A 23,904-nucleotide genomic window follows, 5' to 3' on the forward strand; every position below is an offset into this window, starting at 1 on the left:
TCGCGCAGACGCGGACGTTACAATATCACATGCACACAACACGCCTGAAGTTCGCCTGAAGATTGTACGAAGCGTGATGGCAGAGAGAAAATCTAATAACAAGCTTCCAGTTACTCGGTTATTGCTGTCTATGGATAGATTAGCCAGGGCAGCCTACCTCCGAGTCTATGGTGTTGATCGATGCTGAAGACGGACACGTTCACAGAAAATCAGGTACACACGCACTGACGAATGGGCGGGTGCTCGTTGGTAGTGGGGGAGGGGCATGAGAGTTGTAAACATTCAAAATTTTGTCTAAGTCCACTCAATCTGCCAGACTTGCCGACGGCAGCTTTAAAGTAAATAGTTTCTGAACTTAAGCTACTTAAGAACTATAGCAAATAAATGGTTAAAAATGTAGAGTTATTTCTTACTAATCATTCTTTCTTTCATTCTAACTAACAGTTAGTGTAAGAAAGGAGGTCAAATTGGCCTTGTTTACCTACTGGCATTGTGAACTTTTGGACAGCATTTCCTGCTTTCAACTTTCAATCGCCTGTTAAAATGTATTTTTTTTCAGCCACGTTGCTTTTCTTTTTACGTTATTTTTTCTATAAACTTGTTCCACAAAGTGAACAAATGGGGGCAGGCGGTGAAATGAAAATCAACAGGTCCTCCTGTGACCCTCTGAGATCGATTGCTCCTGGCTGCCTCGCTGTGACTGCTGCTGCTGTGAGTTTGTTTGCTGCGTCTAAGCCTCGTATTAGCTTCGTATTTCTTTCTGTTTTGAACCATCATTTATTGTAAATTCTAGTTGTTTATACTACTAAATACAGCTTACTCAACATCTCAGATTAACCTGACATTGCTAGCTTCTGTTATTGTCAGCACAACACGCTAACTCGCTAGCCTTTTAACGCACCACCCGTGCGCTCAGTTATTTATTTTTCTCTCGCGCGCCCGCGCCTTTGAGTTCATAAAAGCCCAGGGGCCTGTTTCAGAAAAGAGGTTAAGTAAAAACTCTGAGTATGTTAACCCCGAAATGAGGGAAACTCTGGGTTTTCCGTTTCAGAATGGGAGGTATGTCAAACCCGAGAAAGCAGAGTAAGTCAAGCCCGTTTCTGAAAGAGGGGTAACTTATACTCAGAGTCAGTTACCATGGTAACTTACTCTGTGAACCTAACCTGGTCTGGAGCAGGTTTTCTTCGGTAAACCCAGAGTTTCTTGCGGTCTCCTCCCCTTTTTTAAAGAGGAAGCGGTTTAAACACTTCATTCCTTCTTTCTGTACATTTATTCATTGCTGTTTTTACCGCTGTTTTTTTTTTTTTTTTAATAAGATGAAATCTATAACTCCTTAACTGGCAACTGAAAATACAGTAGATTAGATTAACATCATGTAGTCCTAAACAAATTCTACAGAATTAAACTGGCATTTACTGAAAATCACTGAATTGTGTTCATCTGTGCACCAGAAGTTGATGGACCTTCCTCCTGCTGTTCTTCCACACGGGGGGAGAGATAAGAATGTCTGTTTATACTTAGATATAAACTTAGAATCTATACTCCACATAAAAATGTGAAGGTGTAGATTGTCTGATGTGTAGAAAATATTAACATTGCCTCTGTAGGCCTCTCTGTGGCAGCAGAAACTGTTTCTTCATACCCATCATCCTGTGAAGATGAGCATTTGGTTGAGTACATAATAGGCCTACTATTTGTCATAATTTCTGGTGTATTGAGTTGGCTACTTACAACTGCCTGGGACCAATGAAAAACCCAACCCAAAGTAAAATAAATGGCCATATCAAAAATATCCTATATAAAAAATAACACATATAGAGACCTCTTACATATTATGAAGGCCCTTGGATCTTCGGGAGTGACTGGCTCTGATGAAGTCCCTCCAGGAATTCCCAAAAATGCTGCTGCACTGCTTGACACTGGATGCTATTTAGTTATTTAATATGTCAAATGTTTGTAAAGTCAGGTAGCCTACACCCATGATATGCTCAAGCCTTACCTGATTGAATCATGTTTTTATATTTCAATTTCAGCTGCTGCCACATTTTTTTAATGACCTAGCCTACATTTTTGAATAACTCTTCTTCCAGTTTCACCTCTGATATTATAACAGTTGGGTAAGTTACTCTAAAATAGTTATTAATTACTAACTACAAATGACATCTTCAACAGTGTAATTAGATTAATGTAATAATTACTATCTTTAGAAAGTATTGGTTTACTTATTACTAATGACTAAATCCCATATCAACCTCAACCACTTGAACAATACAAGGAGAAGACAAGAAACTTCACTTAAAATGTGTAGAGGGAGAAGGTTACATTAAAAATATACCTTTTAAAAATGTATGTTAAATATTGTTTTATACAGAATTGTTCTATATGCAGTAGCCTATTTAATGTAATTAAATAAGATTTTATTTTAAATTACAGAAGAATTAAGAGTAATCCCTTTAATTAAATTACAATATTTAGATTACTTGGTAATTAATTACACTCAACACTGTATAACAGTAATTCCTCTTTTTGTCTGGCGCTGCCTGTTGCCATGGGGACTCATGATATCTGCGCTCCATTGATAATGGCTTTTTATAGTTGTGGTGCACGCGCTCAACTCAGAGTCAGTCAACTTAGAGTTGATTGAACCAGTGGTGTAGTCTACGTGATACGCAGGTATACGCCGTATACCCACTAGGAAATGGCAAGTATTTCCGTATACCCACTAAAAAAAGCGTGAGGATACGTAACAACTTCGTTTTGTGACAGAACTTTCACACTTTCATTCATAAATTCGCCGCGTCTGTGTTTGCATTGGACACAGATCAAATCGCGTGAATATTAAAAACTCAAAGAGACTGCAGTTGTTCAACGCGTCTCTGGGCATGAGCGCTCAATGTGTGCTCTACTACACACACACACACTGAAGCAAGCGCGTGCTTGTGTCAGCGCTTCACTGTAGCTATGTATGAGGACATGATGTAGGCTACACATGACACATGAACTTCATCACAGAGCTGCTATGAGAGTCACTTCATGAGAATTTCACCATTTCATTTGATAAAACTATCGTCATTCATTCGTATCATACACACACAGAAACTGTAATGTCTTTACGACAACCTGTCAAAATAAAAGTTCGGTATAAACTCAAAGAAATTATGAAAGAAATTGCACAGTAAAATGTACTGTAAAATAATAATAATGATGAAATCTATTAAAACTTATTTTAAAAATGAATATCACACAAGTTTTCATACATGTTTTAATTTAAACAGTAAACTTGCCAAAACAATAACACAATTTTCTTTCAAAAGCACCATTTCTAAAAGTACATTTGTATTTGTGCCTATAATGTTTTATTTGTATTTTTTTTATTGTCAGCTGATAAAATCTGTGCTTCAGGGACCATATTCATATAACATCTAAGGCTAAATGTAGAAAATCAGTCCAGTCTCCTCAGCTGTAAATGTCATTGGCTGTTAAAGTCTTGTGTTGCTTATAATAAATTGACATGTTGATAACACTCATAATGCGCTCAATTACATGTCGTTGCATACTGTATGCATTAGTGAGTGTGGTGGTGCTTATGGGGTGATGAGACGGGTTAGTATGGGTTAGGCCGGGGGGGGGGGGGTGTCACAGTATACTCACTACAAAAAACTAGACTACACCACTGGATTGAACTAAATAATTTCAGCTGATCTGTAACCGAAAACTCAGAGTTTCCCATCTCAGGGTAAGTCAACTCAGAGTTCAAGTTTTAACTCAGAGTTGGTTGAACATCCTTATTGAAACAGGCCCCAGGTGAGTAAGAATCAGTCAACAAACACGGTGAGTAATGTCTTCTCCTGTTATTGTCACCTGCACTTCATGTCACATGTTTACCATAGCCTTCTCTGTCGGCAATATAGGATTTATATGTGATAAATGCAAGGAGACAGTCAGGCTGACGGAGAAGATTTCAGAACTAGAGACAACGCATTCAAACTTTAATCGAGAATAGTAAGAAGAGTGCTAGAGCTTTAGATACTATTTTGGATGCGCCTAGCCTAGTTAATTCTTTACATGAGTCGGTTCCGGTGTTACAATATATTCGGTTCCTGAAATATTTGGTTCCAATGGGTGGAGCTACCATGAATATTCACGAGACCATCGCGGGGGCGGGGTGACCAATACAAGCGAGTGGAACAGAAATTATTAGCGTGAGCGCCTCTGATCGCGTTTTTCATTTCAAACAGGTAATAAAGTTGAACGAAGTTAAGCTTAAACTATATATATTTTATAAATAATACATCGTTTTGTAGCATGTGTTTCACAGTATACTCTGAGTTTACCTGAACTATTACAGACCTGGGGCCTCATTTATAAAACTGTGCGTAGGATCCTTACTAAAAGTGTACGTGCGCCCAAAAGCCAAAAATGGCGTGCGCAAAAAAATATTGAGACTTATAAAACCGTGCGTACGCCCGAACCTGCGCAGGATTCACTTTATAAATCCCACTCAGCGGAAGATTGTGCGCACACGCGTCTCCTCCCCGAAATAACCATATATGGAGCTTACAACGCCTAGTTTTACTATGCATATCCTCATCTGCATATAATTTGCATATGATTATTCATCCACGTGAAGTGATAACATGTTTAACGGTACAAGACATTAGGAAAATATGAAATACGGATGTGCCGTCACATTACATTAATAAAAATAATTTAGTATCCTTACCTTGTTTTTGAATAAATAAATCAAATAGTGTAAAATACATTTCAGATAAAGTTTTTCTCAATATTTTCCACTGACCAAATAGTCTTTTTAATTGATTTATATTTTTAATGGAAACAGAAAGACCTTGTTGTGCATTATATTTGCACAATCTGCTATTATCATGATAAGCAATTATCTCTGTAGTTAAAACATTGAAACACAGCATGCCAAAGGAAAAGTGTTCAAAAGCATTGCATCCACAACCAATATTTATAGGCTATTTATTGAATATATATATATAGTTTTGAAGAGACGGAAAAGATCAATGCAGCTGAGTCGAGCGACAGGGTGATGAAAACTCAAGGGAAAACCGGACGGTGGCCCAAGACGAGCGCACGTGGCTGGGTAAAGGACGACACAGAGTTGGTGTGTTTCAAGTGTGGCACCAAAGGCCACAGAGCGAAAGGATGTCGTCAGAAAACTTGGTGTAGTATCTGTAGAAGTGACACACACAAAGACGCCACGTGTAGACGTAAGGACAAGGAGAACAAGAGCAAAAAGGACGGTGTGAGTAAAGCCTCAGAAGACGCCGAGGACTACGTGTTCAAGTTGAGAGACGGAGAGACCGGTATCCAGCGGCAGCGGTCATGCAGCATCCAGGAGAGGGGTCTGATGGTGGACACGGGGGCTACCTCTCATATCATCACGGACATAACCATGTTCAAGAGCTTCGACTGTGCTTTCAGGCCAGAAACGCACAGTGTCGAGCTGGCAGACGGCACCCGGTGCAGCGGGATCGCTCAGCGGAGGGGAAATGCTGAGATTTACCTCATCGACAGCAGAGGACAGCGACGCAAGGCGGTGCTGAAAGACGCTTTGTTTGTACCGTCGTACCCCCAAAGTATCTTCTCAGTGAAGGCAGCGACCACCAGTGGGGCTACGGTTGTCTTTAAAGAAGATAAAGACGCCCTAATAACCAGGGACGGTACAAGGTTTAACATTCATGTATATGGCAGGTTGTATTTTCTGCACACTGAAGTTGAGTCTAATGATAAGTGTAATGCATGTCACGACATACAGACATGGCACGAGATATTGGGCCACTGTAACTTTGACGATGTTCTTAAGTTGCAGAGCGTTGTTGAAGGTATGCAGATCAAGGGCAAAACCGGCAGACCCGAACAAGAGTGTAAGGTGTGTATTCAGGGAAAATTTGCCCAAACCAGAAATAGGGACCCTGATACCAGAGCAAAAACTCCCTTACAGATGGTACACACAGACCTCGCAGGTCCAGTAGCCACAGAGTCAATAGATGGTTACAAATATGTGCAGTCATTCACTGATGATTACTCAAGCGCAGTATTTGTATATTTTCTAAAGAAGAAAAGTGACACCGTACAGGCTACGGAAAAGTTTCTAGCCGATGTATCCCCTTACGGGAAAGTGAAATGTATCAGATCCGACAACGGAACAGAGTTTACGTGTGGTGACTTTCAAGCGCTGTTGAGGAAAAACAATATCAGACATGAAACGTCAGCTCCGTATTCCCCACACCAAAACGGAACGGCAGAGAGGGGTTGGCGTACTCTTTTTGAGATGGGTAGATGCATGTTAGTTGAAAGTGTACTACCAAAGCAGCTATGGCCCTACGCAGTACAAACAGCAGCAATGGTACGCAACAGATGTTTTAACAGACGTACTGGCCAGACTCCTTATGAGTTGTTGACAGACAAGAAGCCTAATGTGTCTAAGATGCAAAAGTTCGGTTCTGTATGCTACACTTACAAACAGGAAAAAGGAAAACTGGATTCCAGATGTGATCAGGGGCGTTTCGTAGGTTACGATAAAAACAGCCCGGCTTATCTAGTGTATTACCCAGATACAAACAAAGTAAAAAAACACAGGCTAGTGAAGTTTGTGAGCAAGGTGGCTGTGGAAAAACAGACTCAGACAGGTGAACCAGACCCAAGCGACGACGATGACAATGTAAGACCCATGACTAATGAGACCACACAGAGTAGGACTACAGAAAACGCTCCAGAGCCAAGTCTACGGAGTAGAAGTACTTATAGTGTTAGTCCAGAGGCAGAAACAAGGTCTAGTGACCATAATCAAACACAAAAGAGTGAGACGAGTGGTGAACCTGAGAGTAGAAGATATCCAGCTAGAGAAAAAAAGAACTCCGAGTTACTTAGACGACTTTGTAACTGAAGACAGTGATAGTGATGGGGTTCATATCACGGTAGACTACTGCTGCAGAGCAGTGTGTGGCATTCCACAAACTTATGAGGGAGCAATGGGGTCAGCTAACTCAAAAGAATGGGTAAAAGCCATGAACGAGGAAATCCAGTCCCTAAACGAGAATAAAACTTTTACCCCGACAAAACAACCAGTAGGCAAGAAAACAGTGGGGGGTAGATGGGTTTACTCTATCAAGACTGATGTAGATGGAAAAGACAAATATAAAGCAAGGTTTGTAGCCAAGGGATACAGCCAGAGAATGGGAATAGACTATGGGGAGACGTTTTCACCCACGGCAGACTTGACGAGTGTTAGGGTTGTGCTGCAGAAAGCTGCACAGGAGAATTTACTCCTGCACCAAATGGACGTGAAAACAGCGTACTTGCACGCTCCCATAGACTATGAGATCTACATTAATCCACCAGAGGGCTATGAAGAGAAAGAGGGTATTGTTTACAGGCTAGAGAAATCGCTTTACGGTCTAAAACAATCTGGGCGAAATTGGAATAGAGTTTTGCACGATTGTCTAACTGAGAATGGTTTTACACAAAACCCAGCCGACCACTGTGTTTATGCCAAAGAGTCAAAAGAAGGAAAAGTGATCATAATCATATGGGTCGATGATTTGATCATTGCAGCGAGTGATAAAGAGAGACTGAAAAATGTGAAAGAGATGCTTGCAGAAAAGTTTAAAATGAAAGACCTGGGCAAACTTAAACATTTTCTGGGTATCGATTTCAGTCAGTCAGATGGGTGTGTAAAGATGTCACAAGAAAAATACATTAACAAGATATTACAGCGTTTTAATATGCAAGACTGTAGAACAAGAGAAACACCCTGTGAGCAAAAACTAGAGTATACTGAGGATGCAGTAAAGATGGAAGATGTCAGGATGTACAGGGAAGCTGTGGGAAGTCTTATATATCTGACTGTTTGCACCAGACCAGATTTAAGCTTTGTGGTGAGCAGATTGTCACAATTCTTTGCTGAGCCTACAGAGGAACAGTGGGTCACTGTGAAGCATGCTCTTCGGTATCTCAAAGGCACAGCAGAAAAAGGGTTAAGTTTTAGGAGAAACGACAGTGAGAATCTAGGTTTACAGGCCTACAGTGATGCTGACTGGGCGGCTGATACCAGTGATAGACGCAGTACCACGGGATATTGTGTGAGCCTAAGTCAGAACAGTTCCCTGATCTCGTGGAAGACGAGAAAGCAGCCTACCGTTGCTCTATCCACATGCGAGGCGGAATATATGGCACTGGCTTCAACCATACAAGAGTGTCTATATCTAGAGCAGTTACTGGGAGTTATAGATAACTACAAGTACACACAAACTGTAGTACATGAGGACAACCAGGGAACAATCGCTCTCGCTAAAAACCCTGTAAACAGACGAAGAAGTAAACATATTGACATAAAGTATCACTTTATCAGGTCCACTGTGAATGAGGGAAAAGTGACTTTGATGTATTGTTCTACTGATAACATGATTGCTGATGTAATGACCAAACCTGTAAATAAGTTGAAATTGAAGAGGTTTGCAGGTGCTCTTTTTGGAGATTGATATGTGTATGACAGGAGTCCACATTCATTCTGTTTTATTTTTGTTGTTGTTGTTGTTGTTTTTTACTTAAGAGTATAACAATCTGAGTACAAGTGGGGGTGTTAAAATATGTTAACTTATGTCCTCAGTTGTATTGTAAATGTAATGCAGTACTGTTCTATATCGTGAATTAACCACAAGGGGGCACTAAAGTACTTGCTGTAAAGAACGCGTTTGGATTATAGTTTGTCCTATTAGTTTTGCCATACTGAGAAACTGAAGGCTGTCAGTCAGACCGTGAGAATGATGCGTCTGCTGCCGCTTACAATAAAATATGCTGAGAAACGGTTATTCATCTCATCTCATCTGTTCTTCTGAATGCAACGCTAGCTCCAATATAAAATCATAACTCAACAACCAGTACATCACTGCACCACTGACACACATCACCATTACTGTACATCACTGCACCACTGACACACACACATCACCATTACTGTACATCACTGCACCACTGACACACACACATCACCATTACTGTACATCACTGCACCACTGACACACATCACCATTACTGTATATCACTGCACCACTGACACACACACATCACCATTACTGTACATCACTGCACCACTGACACACATCATTACTGTACATCACTGCACCACTGACACACATCACCATTACTGTACATCACTGCACCACTGACACACATCTCCATTACTGTACATCACTGCACCACTGACACTCATCACCATTACTGTACATCACTGCACCACTGACACACATCACCATTACTGTACATCACTGCACCACTGACACACACACATCACCATTACTGTACATCACTGCACCACTGACACACACACATCACCACTGTACGTCACTGCACCACTGACACACACACATCACCATTACTGTACATCACTGCACCACTGACACACACACACATCACCATTACTGTACGTCACTGCACCACTGACACACACACATCACCATTACTGTACGTCACTGTACCACTGACACACACACATCACCATTACTGTACATCACTGCACCACTGACATGTGACTTCAAATAAATAGTTTTGCATCTGCTAAACTACATGACATTTCTCAGTATAGTTGTAATGTATTGACTGACTATTGCAATAGTGAGGTTCCTTTAAGAGCCTGGGGAGGGCGTGGCTGTTCTGGGGAGATATGTGTTTTGGCCACAGTTTTGACGGGCGTTTGCCAAACGAGATGTATGTTCTATGTTGCCGTGTTCAGTAAAGGTTCACAAGGTTACGAACGTCTCCTCATGTTATTGAAGTATATTACACTGGCGACGAGCGGATTCGAACCGACTGTGTGCAGATAAGTCCATATGGTGCGACTGTTAAAGTGAGTAAAATAATCTGCCATCTGGAAGCGAACATGACTACACTCGGCCGTATCGAAGAGTTTGACGAATGTTCAAGTAACTCTTTTGAAGAATACACAGAAAGACTGGAATGTTTTTTTCATGCAAATGATATTGAGGATGATGCAAAAAAGCGCTCCGTGCTGCTCAGTGTGTGTGGTGCGAAAACGTATTCCACGTTACGTTCAGTGCTTGCCCCAACGCAACCATCTACTGTGTCTTATGCAAACATTGTCGCTGCCTTAAAACGCCATTACAGCCCAGCGCCATCAGAGATTGTTCAACGTTTTCATTTTCACAATTGTAAGCAGAAACCTAATCAAAGCATTTCAAACTACATTGCTGAGCTTCGACGTTTGTCTGTGCACTGTGCTTTTGGGGATCAGTTAGAAGCAATGCTGCGTGATAGAATCGTGTGCGGGGTTATGGATGAAGCGCTACAGCGACGCCTGCTGGCTGAACCTACACTAACATTTAAAGAGGCAGAAGAAAAGGCACTAGATGCTGAAACAGCTTTGTTAAACGCTCGCCTACTTCGTCAGCATCAAAACGAATCACGGCTGGAGGACGATGTTCATTATGCAGCCCATGCGCATGCATCAGTACATAAGACAGCAGCTTCAAATGAAAATCCTAAACGTGACAAGCCATGCTTCAGATGTGGTGGTCAGCACACCCCACAAGCCTGTAGGTTTTCCACTGCTGTATGCCATTACTGTAAAAAAAGAGGACACATTGCTCGTGTGTGTTTAACAAAAACGAAACATGGTACTAACAAGGATGCAGCCAGCTCAGAAGAACGTTACACAAACATTATAACTCGCAAAGAAAATAATGATTACTCTGTTTACATCACCACTATAGGCCGCACCTATAGTGGCTATAGCAAAAAAAAGATGGGGGTCTGAGGATTTGCGGTGATTACCGCTGTACTGTGAATACAGCTGTTAAGCCTGACGTGTACCCTATACCTACAGCATCTGAACTGTTCTCGACGCTAGCTGGAGGAGTAGTTTTCACTAAACTTGATTTGAAACAAGCTTATCAGCAGCTTCCAGTGGATGACGACGCAGCCGACTTACTGACTATTAACACTCACCGTGGGTTTTTCCGGGCTCGACGGTTGCAATTTGGGGTGTCAACGGCCGTTTCAATATTTCAAAGATTTATGGACAATTTGCTCGCAGGAATTCCAGGAGTCCAACCATATCTGGATGACATCCTGATTTCGGGCAAAACCATGGAAGAACACAACGCACGGCTACAGGCCGTATTGAAGTGCTTCGCTGAAGCTGGGCTGCGACTAAAAAAAGAGAAAAGCATTTTTGCTGCTACTCAAGTGGAGTTTTTGGGGTTTAGAGTGGATAAAGATGGCATCAAGCCAACCCGTGAAAAAGTGGAAGCTATCCAAAAAACTCCGCCCCCACAGAACAAAACAGAACTTCAGGCATTCTTGGGGTTGCTTAACTTTTACAGCTGCTTTCTTCCCAATAAGGCCACCGTCCTGGAACCTCTGCATCGCCTTCTAGACCAGTCTGCTACTTGGCAGTGGGGATCGAAGCACAAGATGGCATATGCTCAGGCAAAAGAGTTGCTGCAAACGGATAAAGTGCTGGTGCACTATGATGAAAAGAAACCCCTGGCAGTGGTTTGCGATGCCTCACCCTATGGGCTTGGGGCTTTATTGTTCCACATGGAATGTGATGGCCAGGAGAGGCCCATTTGCTTTGCTTCCAGAACAATGACCACCACTGAGCGAAATTATGCCCAAATTGATAAGGAAGCATTGGCGGTTGTTTTTGCAGTCAGAAAGTTTCACCAGTATCTCGCAGGCCGCCATTTCGTGATTTTTACAGACCAAAAACCCCTGCTGGGACTCCTGCACCATTCCAAGCCAATGCCTGCCATCCTTTCACCACGGATGCTACGTTGGAGTTTGATCATCGGAGCTTACAACTATGAGCTGTGCTACAGACCGGGCAAACAAATGGGCAATGCTGACGCCCTGAGTCGCTTACCCTTGCCGGCATCTGATGCTGTGACACCACCACCATTGGAAGTGTTGCTACTTGAAATGGTGCCAGAAGAACCCATGCATGCTGAGCGAAACGCTAACCTTACACTCAAGGACTCTGTCATAGCACGAGTACTGCCCTGGGTGCTGCATGGGTGGCCGGCTGATGTAATGGATAGCCAGTTCAAACCATTCCTTTTGCGCCGCCATGAACTCTCCGCACATAAGAACTGTTTGCTATGGGGAAGCCGTGTGGTTGTTCCTTGCTTGGCGAGGAGAGAAATACTGGCTATGTTGCATGACGCGCACCTGGGCATTGTACGCATGAAGGGACTCGCAAGGAGTTATGTGTGGTGGCCGGGCATGGACCGAGACATTGAGGAGACTGTCAAAGCATGTGAAACTTGTCAGATGTCACGTCATGCACCTCCTAAGGCGAAAGTGCACCCTTGGGAGTGGACGACAAAAAGATGGTCCCGGCTGCATATTGACTTTGCAGGCCCTTTTCAGGGCAAAATATTCCTCATAGTGGTTGATGCACATAGCAAGTGGCTGGAGGTGTCTCTGATGAGTTCCATGTCTTCATCAGCCGTCATCAACACACTGAGACTACTTTTTGCAACACATGGTTTGCCCGACGTCATAGTGTCAGACAATGGTGCTTCTTTCACCTCTACAGAATTCCAAGCGTTTGCCGAGCGCAACGGCATTCGACATGTCACTACAGCACCATATCACCCAAGCTCAAATGGTCAAGCTGAACGCATGGTGCAGACAACCAAGGAGGCCCTGTCTCGCATCACCAAGGGCGAGTGGCAAACCAGGCTCGCTCGCTTCTTGTTGTCACAGCACGTCACACCCAATTTATGAACTGGGAAAAGTCCTGCTGAGTTGCTCATGAATAGGCGACTCACCACTGCCCTGGATCGTCTGCATCCTGACCATGATGGTGATATGCTTCGCAGACAGGAGCTGAATGCTGAAAAATGCCCTGGCACAGTCAGAGAGTTTAGACCTAAGGACTTGGTGTACATGAGAAGCTACACCAGAGATTCTAAGTGGATGCCTGGAATCATTGTAGACGTTACAGGTCCCCTGTCATACAAGGTCAGAGCTGGTGATGGGCAAATGCACAGACGACATGTTGATCAGCTGCTAGACAGGACGGCACCCTTGTCCGACCAATCAAGGCCTGAGCCAGATGGCTACACTGTCCATCCGCCTGAGTCCCCAGGGGCTGAAACGCTTGAGTTACAGCCGCCTGCATTAGATGTGGGGAACCCTGATGTTGACCTGACTGGAGCTGGAGTTGAGGGCATGTCTGAGTCCCCTCATTCTCGGAGGTACCCTGAAAGAGAGCATCGCCCTCCAAGAAGATTTTCAGATTTTGTGGACTGGGGAAAAGGGGTGTAATGTATTGACTGACTATTGCAATAGTGAGGTTCCTTTAAGAGCCTGGGGAGGGCGTGGCTGTTCTGGGGAGATATGTGTTTTGGCCACAGTTTTGACGGGCGTTTGCCAAACGAGATGTATGTTCTATGTTGCCGTGTTCAGTAAAGGTTCACAAGGTTACGAACGTCTCCTCATGTTATTGAAGTATATTACAATAGTAATCCCTGTTTGAAGAAGTTAAACTTAAAGCTTCATATTTAGTAGAGAAACTGCTGCCAAACACTTGAGAAACACATTGCTTAAGCGTGTGTGAAATATCTGAATCACAGGAATCAATCTCTCTCCAATAACAGCATTAGTCTGTATATCAGTGGCTCTAGCTCTAAAAGTATGTTTTAGAATTAGTAACAGAGGCTTGGGATGAGATGCGTTAGAAAGTAGTCCTACTGTGTCTACATCCATTTTTTTTGACAAATTTCTTGAAATAAAACATCTGAACAATTTTTTTGGGTTGTAGTAACCGTTGTATAAGTGGAATAATTGACTTATTCCTTACTCCAATCATTCCTTGCTTATATTTTGTGTTGGTTATGTATCCAGCCGGTTGTTATCTCAGAACAAACCCTGACAGAGTGATCAGGATCAGGTCTTCATCAGCCTGAAGAGGTTTATTCTGAGATAACAACCGGCTGGATGTACATTATCCCGCTTATTACACGGCTACTTGCCACATAATAATTAGATATTTATCTGTGTTGAAATATTTTATTAGCTCTTTAAACGCATAGTTTCCGCGATGAGAGCAGTTTCAGCAGCAAGATCAAACTAGACGGACATTTAAAGGGGTCATGACATGAGAAACCAAATTTGCCTTGATCTTTTGGTATATAAGAGGTCTTTGTACCATTAAAAAGTCCTGCAAGTTTGATAGCTTAAGACGTCCTCCCCATTATAAACGAATCATTTATTTAATCAAGCTCTAAATACAGCTCGTTCTGGATCCATGGTAAGAAGTGACGTCACGGTACGAAGTGACGTACCAGCGTTTGCATATGACCGCCTCCAGCACAAGACAACTACGCTTTAAGCGCAAGACAACTACGCTCACTTCGTATCGTTGTCGCGCCGCGCGCCTCACAAGTGTTCAGTCGACGGACAGCGAGTGGGTCTGTGTACAGTAAAATTACGATGCCACGCAGATGTGCTGTTCCTGGCTGTGGACAAACAACATCTTTGAATACGCTGTCGAAAGATCCAGACGTCAGGGGAAAATGGATGCACTTTATTTTTTGCGGACGTCCCAGTCACGGCAGTGTTAATTTAAGCGTTTGTTCTATACATTTTAAGGATGACTGTTTTGAGGAAAAATCCCAATATGATGCTGGCTTTGCAGAAAACTGTTGCTCAAAGATAAGTCCGTGCCGACTATTCTGGGCTCAACAACGACGACGCAAACTTACTTTTTATCATGGCTAATATAAACATTTGTATAAGAGAATCTTGAAAATTTGTCGCCTTTCTAGTAGGCCTACATGTGATAGAAAATTAAAAATGTTGCCTTTATCAATGCTGCATCTTCAAAGATGGCCTGTGCATGCATTTTTGTCCGTGGTAACTTACACCCTATCATTTCATTGGAATTAGTTAAATAATGTTAAACTGTTAGCAAATTAAGCTATAGGATAATTATGCAACAATAATCCGTTTTCAAGTGTCTCGGGTTACAATTTTTGTATTAATTCAAAATAGTTTCACTTTCCATGTGGACACGGGCTGATCCAGTCTTCGTTGTTGTGGTGATGGTTCATTTTCCTCTGATTCCTCATCTGATTCCGGCTCAAACATGTTTTATCATTGCAAGAGCCATCGCTTCGCATGCATCACCCGCTATTAAACAGTTGCGCCGAATCCGCAAATGTTCTGGCTGGGGGCGTTAATAATTGATGCATAGCCACTGACGTTAGCCAATCATAACAGTGGGCGTTAACACTGAACTCTTAAAGGGGAAACACCCCCAAAACAGACTGTTTGAATCAGAGGATGAGAAACGGGGTGGGAAAGGGTCATAAATCACTACATTTTAAAAGTGTTTTGTAAAAAAAACTATAATAATACTATAATTGCACCTAAGGGAACATAATAATAAAATAAAATAAAACATGTCATGACCCCTTTAAGAGATACAGTCATAACACTTATTACACAGTATTTCAACACATAAATAATTATGGAGATAAGAAATATTGATTTCAGGTGAAACTGTTTTAAAAAGTACTTGTTTGTATCTTATCATCCAACAGTGTAAAATACACTTGTCGCAAAATGGCAGCGGCTGCGTTTGTATGAAATGAGAGAGTGAGTCCCTTATTCTGGATGGCATAATTAAATAACTGTACACATAATATTGATTTGACTGAGTTTTAATATTTTTAAAATATTAAGCAAGGGTATAGCGCGTAATGCTCTTAATGAACATTTCTGTTGTTTAAATGTGCCTTTTAAACTGTATATTTAATGAAATCAATGTTTACCAAGATATTTGAAAGCGTTCCTCAAGCTGTGCTGTGTTGTGTGTGTGTGTGTGTGTGTGTGTGTGTAGGAGCCGTTGCAGCCACTGACGCAGCACGACCTGGTGAAGGACCTGCAGTCCTACAGTGACGTGTGTGAGGCGTTGTCCACCGTCCAGCTGGCCCTGGGGTTCCTCGCCATGACCGGGGCCGAGCCACACATGCAGCTGAGCTCCTATCTCAAAGACGTGCTGCAGATGACGGACCACATGGGCTCACACATCTACAAGGTGGGTCATGAACACACACTTTATTATTGGACTGCGTTTCCCAAAAGCATCGTAAGCCTGAGTTGATCGTAGAACAACTGCCACCAATGCTCTCTAGATCCACTTAGGCTTGCGATGCTGTTGGGAAGCGCAGCCCAGAGCAGTGCTATTTCTAGGATGTGGGATGCACCTCAATTTTGCCTACCGGAAATTTGCAGGCGAAACAGCTATTTTCGGTTTTGGGCCAAAATGATTTTTGGAAGGCCAAACACACGTTTAATTAGATGCTGAACATAAGCCGAAATTACCCAGAGCAATTAGTCCCAGGAACTTTTTTCCCCCAGACATGTTGCTGTCTGCGTTTCCACCGCGGTCTGAAGTACCGTGAAGATTAGGTAGATCCGGTGACGTTTCTACGTCTACTTTACAGTTCCCTCTGGAGTTCATCCTCTGAATTTAAGCTTAATAAAGCCTGAACCTCGTCACTGGTCCATCGGTTGTATTTGTTAAATTCCATTGTTGATTCAAATAGCAAACAACGTATCGCACTATCGTACTGCACGTATCGCAACAGATGTTGGTTGAAATAAAATGCTGCGTGGAGTCAACTAATCAAAATGCGGCATGAACTCGACCAATCAGCCTATTCAGTCCCACCGCCGAAAGATCCTGAACTTTGAGAAAGTACTACCTCGCGAGCAGGGTCTTTCTGAGGGGAAAATATTTACCTGTAACTTCATTTAGACCCTGATTCCTGCGGTCGAAACACACGAGTCTCAGCCCAAAGTCTAGTTCCTGGGGAAAGATCCTGCGGTCGAAACACACGAGTCTCAGCCCAAAGTCTAGTTCCTGGGGAAAGATCCTGTGGTGGAAACACACCGAGTCCCAGCCCAAAGTCTAGTTCCTGGGGATCCTGTGGTGGAAACACACCGAGTCCCAGCCCAAAGTCTAGATCCTGGGGATCCTGTGGTGTAAACACCAAGTCCCAGCCCAAAGTCTAGTTCCTGGGGATCCTGTGGTGTAAACACACCGAGTCCCAGACCAAAGTCTAGTTCCCGGGGATCCTGTGGTGGAAACGCACCGAGTCCCAGCCCAAAGTCTAGTTCCTGGGGATCCTGTGGTGGAAACACACCGAGTCCCAGCCCAAAGTCTAGATCCTGGAGATCCTGTGGTGGAAACACACCGAGTCCCAGCCCAAATTCTAGATCCTGGGGATCCTGTGGTGGAAACACACCGAGTCCCAGCCCAAAGTTTAGATCCTGGGGATCCTGTGGTGTAAACACACCGAGTCCCAGCCCAAAGTCTAGATCCTGGGGATCCTGTGGTGGAAACACACCGAGTCCCAGCCCAAAGTCTAGATCCTGGAGATCCTGTGGTGGAAACACACCGAGTCCCAGCCCAAATTCTAGATCCTGGGGATCCTGTGGTGTAAACACAGAGTCCCAGCCCAAAGTCTAGATCCTGGGGACCCTGTGGTGTAAACACACCGAGTCCTAGCCCAAAGTCTAGATCCTGGGGATCCTGTGGTGTAAACACACAGAGTCCCAGCCCAAAGTCTAGATCCTGGGGATCCTGTGGTGTAAACACACAGAGTCCCAGCCCAAAGTCTAGTTCCTGGAGATCCTGTGGTGTAAACACACCGAGTCCCAGACCAAAGTCTAGTTCCCGGGGATCCTGTGGTGGAAACGCACCGAGTCCCAGCCCAAATTCTAGATCCTGGGGATCCTGTGGTGTAAACACCGAATCCCAGCCCAAAGTCTAGATCCTGGGGATCCTGTGGTGTAAACACACCGAGTCCCAGCCCAAAGTCTAGATCCTGGGGATCCTGTGGTGTAAACACACCAAGTCCTAGCCCAAAGTCTAGTTCCCGGGGATCCTGTGGTGGAAACGCACCGAGTCCCAGCCCAAATTCTAGATCCTGGGGATCCTGTGGTGTAAACACTGAGTCCCAGCCCAAAGTCTAGATCCTGGGGATCCTGTGGTGTAAACACACCGAGTCCCAGCACAAAGTCTAGTTCCTGGGGATCCTGTGGTGTAAACACACCGAGTCCCAGACCAAAGTCTAGTTCCTGGGGATCCTGTGGTGGAAACGCACCGAGTCCCTGCCCAAATTCTAGATCCTGGAGATCCTGTGGTGTAAACACCGAGTCCCAGCCCAAAGTCTAGATCCCGGGGATCCTGTGGTGGAAACGCACAGGGTCCCAGCCCAAATTCTAGATCCTGGGGATCCTGTGGTGTAAACACCGAGTCCCAGCCCAAAGTCTAGATCCTAGGGATCCTGTGGTGTAAACACAGAGTCCCAGTCCAAAGTCTAGATCCCGGGGATCCTGTGGTGGAAACGCACAGGGTCCCAGCCCAAATTCTAGATCCTGGGGATCCTGTGGTGTAAACACCGAGTCCCAGCCCAAAGTCTAGATCCTAGGGATCCTGTGGTGTAAACACCGAGTCCCAGTCCAAAGTCTAGATCCTGGGGATCCTGTGGTGTAAACACACCGAATCCCAGCCCAAAGTCTAGATCCTGGGGATCCTGTGGTGTAAACACACCGAGTCCTAGCCCAAAGTCTAGATCCTGGGGATCCTGTGGTGGAAACACACAGAGTCCCAGCCCAAAGTCTAGATCCTGGGGATCCTGTGGTGTAAACACACTGAGTCCTAGCCCAAAGTCTAGATCCTGGGGATCCTGTGGAGTAAACACACCGAGTCCTAGCCCAAAGTCTAGATCCTGGGGATCCTGTGGTGGAAACACACCGAGTCCCAGCCCAAAGTCTAGATCCTGGGGATCCTGTGGTGTAAACACACCGAGTCCTAGCCCAAAGTCTAGATCCTGGGGATCCTGTGGTGTAAACACCGAGTCCCAGCCCAAAGTCTAGTTCCCGGGGATCCTGTGGTGGAAACACTGAGTCCCAGCCCAAAGTCTAGTTCCTGGGGATCCTGTGGTGTAAACACACCGAGTCCTAGCCCAAAGTCTACTTCCTGGGGAAAGATCCTGACGGCTATAGTCAAAATTCATCAGAGAAGCGCTATTTTGTGCACATGTTGTCAATAAGCTACAACAGTTAAACATGTCAGCTGTGTGGACACTGGCTCTGAGTTGATTGACGATATTAATATCTCGATTTTAATCGGTAACCATATGGTTTCTTTCATTGATTTTATTTCTTTGAAAGTCAGAAGAGAGAAAAATGTATTGTCACTCCCTCAGCCCTTGTGTTGAAACATCGGTGACACTTTAAATAATGTTGACTAATGAAACTTATTGTAATGTATTAACTGGCATCAACTAACAATGAGGAATACATTTGTTACTGTATTTATTAATCTTTGTTAACGTTAGTAAAAAATATATATAACTGTTCATTGTGTGTCATGTTAGTTCACAGTGCATTAACTAATGTTAACAAGATTTTAAATAGTAAATGTTGAAAGTAACATGAACAAAGATTAATAAATGATGTAGAAGTATTGTTCATTATTAGTTCATGTAGTCAATGTAGTTAACTAATGAACCTTATTTTAAGTGTTACCGAAACATCCTCACAGCAGTGTTTACTTGGTTTTATGTAATTCAACTAATTGACGACTCTGACCCAATCTACTGTGTGTGTGCGTGTGCGTGTGTGTGTGTGTGCGTGTGTGCGCGTGTGTGCAGGCATTGAGCAGGTGCAGTCTGAAACACTGTGTGGCGCTGTGGCAGTTGCTCAGCTCTCTGAAATCTGAGACCATGTTTCGTCTGAAGAGGTTGAGACTCTCGACACACTCAACCGTATTCTGCTTCCAGTGTGTGTGTGTAATGACTTTCTTCATCTGCACTTCAGGACCCGTTTGTGGGAATCAGCAAAGAGTACAAGCGTCCTCTGCTGGAGGAACACAAGACACTGCTCACGAGCTTCTTCACCAAGTCCAGCGCTGACGGCTTCCTGCTGGAGATGCACGAGTTCCTGCTTCTGGTCCTGAAGAGCCCGAAAGCCACGGACACCTTCAAGCCTGACTGGGGGTGAGAGCTGAGGATGGGACAATAGCTCTCTGAAACTTTAATACTAATCTCGCTTTTCTTCTGATGTGCAGGACTAATGAGTTTTTTAGAAGGGGTTCAGTGTTGCCTCAGTTCATATTTGACTTTAATTCCTGAATTACAGGTGTATAGATGCATATAAATGTCAAAACTTTTCATTCCTATTTGAGAGATCTGACCAAATATGTCAAGTGTTCTGAAAAACTGACATGAAACGGCTTCATAAATCCAAAATACTGAGTCCTGCATGGGTCCTGTTTGGTAAACCCACACCCGTTCTACTTACCAGAACACCGACCGTTATTAATCATTTCATTCCCGACCCGTTTAACATAAAGACAGCGACCGCATTAAATCTACTACATCAGGGAGACTCAAATTATTTATTTTCTCGTATAACACAAGCATCAAACCAACATTATGAATTCTGAGTTGATGCATTTATGAAAAATAGAAACCCAACATGGTAATAATTAACAGAACAAATGAGAATGTGTATCCGTTGTGTAAACAAGACCAAATCTAAGCCTGTGTGTGCTTCTCTAAGCCTGTTCACATGATTTAGGCTATTTCCATACATAATGTAGTGCATTAAATCACTATACAAATGCTCAGATGTTTCCATAAATTAAAAGAACATATAGCCGAATATGAGCCTTCACTGTCATATAATATTGGGGATATTTTAGAGGATTCACTCTGCATTTAAATGAGGTTGTCTCTCATGAAACTGCAGTGTATCCGTGGATGTTGGTCGTCTTGGCAGTGTGAAAATGACTAAAATTTTTAAGAATATGTGATTATAAATGTAGCTTTTTTTTCGTTGACTCATTTTGCTGCACAATTTTTATGTAGTTGACAAAAAAAGGACAATTCCATAAACCTGTGGTAATCATGAAGTAACCTATTATTTACTTAAATTACTAAAATCAATTTAACCAAAATATTTAGTAAATGAACATACAGTTGGTGGGGAATATGGGGAAATATTCATATTCTCCAGAAAACTTCAGAGCAGATTGAGCCTGGTTAAGATTGTGCTGATGTAAATCTGTAATAACTCTGTGATGTGTGTGTGTGTGTGTGCAGTCTGAAAGACCCGGTTGTGTCCTACATGGAGCGTAAAGACCTGGACGTTCCTCCTGAGGTGGACGAGTTCTTCCCTGAGGAGATCCTGCTCTCGCAATACACCGAAACCTGGAAGCTCTCGGTCCATGTCAGACAAGAGCGAAACCAAAGATGAAGAGCTTCTGTCGTCTAAACAGTCACTCGTATCAGGGAGAGATTCGTGTTCATTTACACATGCCATACTTTCCAAAACTGTGCCTTTTGTGTATGAGGTTCAGTGTTCTGCTGTGTAATTCCTCGATCATATACAGCTGTGTACTGTCAGATTATGGTTCATATACAGCTGTGTACTGTCAGATTATGGTTTGGTCTGTCAATAAACCATAATCTGAGTACAAGCTGTACAAGTAATCTTTGATCTTTTGATTGTAATAAGTTTAAAATCTTTTCAAATTTCAAAACAATCATGAATCCATTGCTAAACTTGTGCTGTAACTTTTTTTTTTCTTCCAGTTTTGGGAAGTTGCTAACAACTGTATTACCATTCCTTCTGTATTTGTTTACTTAAGAATACGTACAGACTGATTTAAGGACGTGAACTCTTGTGAAATATAAACTGAGCCCAGAACCGGACGCGCTCATGTCCTCACCAACCTCATGTTGTTTTGCACTTTATCTTGTTCTCTGCTAAAGACAATGTTTCTGTGTGATAACACATATATGCTGGAACAATGCTGTGTGCACAACTGTTTGTTTGTCTTTTTCTATGATAAACATGGCTTTGAATAAAGTAGTTATAATATTTCGGTGAGATCATCATCACATGTTCTGCTGTCTCGTCCTGACAGTTTAATATTAAAAGCTGCATGTCTGAAGATTATGGCTTCTTCTCTTCTGTTTCTAGCTAACCTAACCCTATTTCTGTCCTCAAACCCATTTCTGCTTTCTCCTCCTACCATTGTTTTACCTTCTTCTCCTCATTTATTGTTTAATCATAATCTCCATCTATTCTCCAAACCTTGTCATGTGTAGGTTTGTGGGGGAAATAGGTGTAGAAACACATTGGCTGTTCAATTGAGCCTTTCTATATTTCAAGAGGTCATGAATTTCATATTTTTTATGTTTTCTGTTACTGTTTTCTCATAATTTAGATATTTTAGGCCAGTGATACCAAGAAACTCAGCCGTGGATCCATCAACAGGCACACTTTCACATAGATGTGTGAATTGCATTAAATTGTCCATATAAGATGTGAGGGAAACCAGATATGATGGTAAAGAAGTTCTGGCTTAGCTGGGACTCGAACCAGGACCTTCTCGCTTAATATCAGACATAAGAGACTGACACTTGTTCACAGCAAAACCCCCAGTGTTAAATTACTGTTTATATAATCCACACTCAGAGTGTTAAAAAGTTAAAGTTAATGAGAAATAACATTAACATAAAGTTATTATGTGATTGAGAATTAGTGATGAACACCTGCTGTTAACAAGCACTGAAGGAAAGAGGAACAAGAAGAGAATAACGATCATCAGAAACACAAGTCTGTCACATGTCTACAGAACTTAATTCGAAAATCAACAGATTTAGATCGCTTTTTTTTATTGAAAATGTTCAGTTTGAAGTCCCCATGATCAGAGTTTGCTTTAGTTAAACCTCTGACTTTTGCATATTAGAGTCTAATCTTTAATTATATAAATAATAAATTTTATGTCATTGGTTACAGCGACCCTGGGATTCTTGGGATCCAGCAGTAATACGATTCATCATATGGATTTTAAAAAGTTATTATGCCCAAAAAAACATCAAGAATCTGTGCGTATGAATCTCAACAATCAACATAAGGCTTCATGTTTCAATGCATGCTGGGTGTCACCAATCAAAACTCATCCATGGCTCCCAGCATGCATTGCGGCATTAATAAATGATGCAGCTGAATTCTCTTAGTATTTTCTTTTATTTGCTTTTATTTTGCTGTTTTGTTGTGACCTTGTATTAGCTTGTTTTGTTATGTTTGCAGTTGTTCAGTTGTTAGTCAGCGTTGTTGAGATTCATACACTGATTTTTGATGTCTGTGTGTCTGAATGAAAAAGTAGTTCTAATATTTAAGTGCAGAATTACATTAAAATCAGTAGACCTGTGATTAATCATAACACAGCTGGATCTGTTGAATTATGTTGTCAATAACACACACTTAATATAATCAGAGATTAGTGATGTCATTATAAAGCATAATTGGCAACACCTTATATTTTGTCTCGTTTTGTTTTTTGTTGTAACAAATGTGTTTAATAAACACTTCTAGCAGTGATTTAACACAGAGTTTTGCTGTGAACAATCTCTGTCTCTTATGTCTGATATGAATCGAGTCCCAGCTGAGCGAGAACGTCTTGACCCTCATCTGTTTCCTCACACTAAAGATGACACTGTTTTCTATAGGTGCGAATGTGTGTTTTACTGCCGACAACCATCAAAACAATGCTGTTAAACTGAAATGTAAAATGTTAATGTGTCAACGTTAACGGCATTGAACTGACATCGCTTTTGCAACCGCAAGTAATGTTGACTTTTTTATTTTTTTATCCAAAAGTCAATGGTAATGGAATTGAATCATTGTTACTATGTGATGTTGGTTTAACATCATGTTTACACTCTCAGGAAATGAAACACAACTTTAACTGACACAGCCTGAAATCAACGAATGAAGATCTATTATATCTCTGAAGATGTTTGGACACACCATGTCCTTTTT

At 42.4% G+C, this 23,904-nt stretch overlaps 1 protein-coding gene across 1 annotated transcript; it reads left to right on the plus strand.

Annotated features, from left to right (window-relative positions):
* Positions 1-626: 626 nt before the first annotated feature.
* Positions 627-22,025, plus strand: LOC306993362 (E3 ubiquitin-protein ligase rnf213-alpha-like). Its single transcript, XM_079603069.1, has 5 exons — positions 627-711; positions 15,896-16,093; positions 19,722-19,810; positions 19,888-20,066; positions 21,174-22,025. Exons 1-4 carry the CDS (start codon positions 637-639, stop codon positions 20,024-20,026), a joined length of 501 nt encoding a protein of 166 aa, XP_079459195.1. The 5' UTR covers positions 627-636; the 3' UTR covers positions 20,027-20,066; positions 21,174-22,025.
* Positions 22,026-23,904: the final 1,879 nt, after the last annotated feature.

Source organism: Phoxinus phoxinus (genome assembly GCF_949152265.1).
Source record: "Phoxinus phoxinus genome assembly, chromosome: 25".
Taxonomy (NCBI): Eukaryota; Metazoa; Chordata; class Actinopteri; order Cypriniformes; family Leuciscidae; genus Phoxinus; species Phoxinus phoxinus.

Bases quoted from the DNA above. Each gene is read 5' to 3' on its own strand.
- LOC306993362 (XM_079603069.1), top strand. From the start codon at position 637: ATGAAAATCAACAGGTCCTCCTGTGACCCTCTGAGATCGATTGCTCCT. The intron at 712-15,895 runs GTGAGTTTGTTT...GTGTGTGTGTAG, and splicing joins TCGCTGTGACTGCTGCTGCT to GAGCCGTTGCAGCCACTGAC. The intron at 19,811-19,887 runs GTTGAGACTCTC...TCTGCACTTCAG, and splicing joins ACCATGTTTCGTCTGAAGAG to GACCCGTTTGTGGGAATCAG.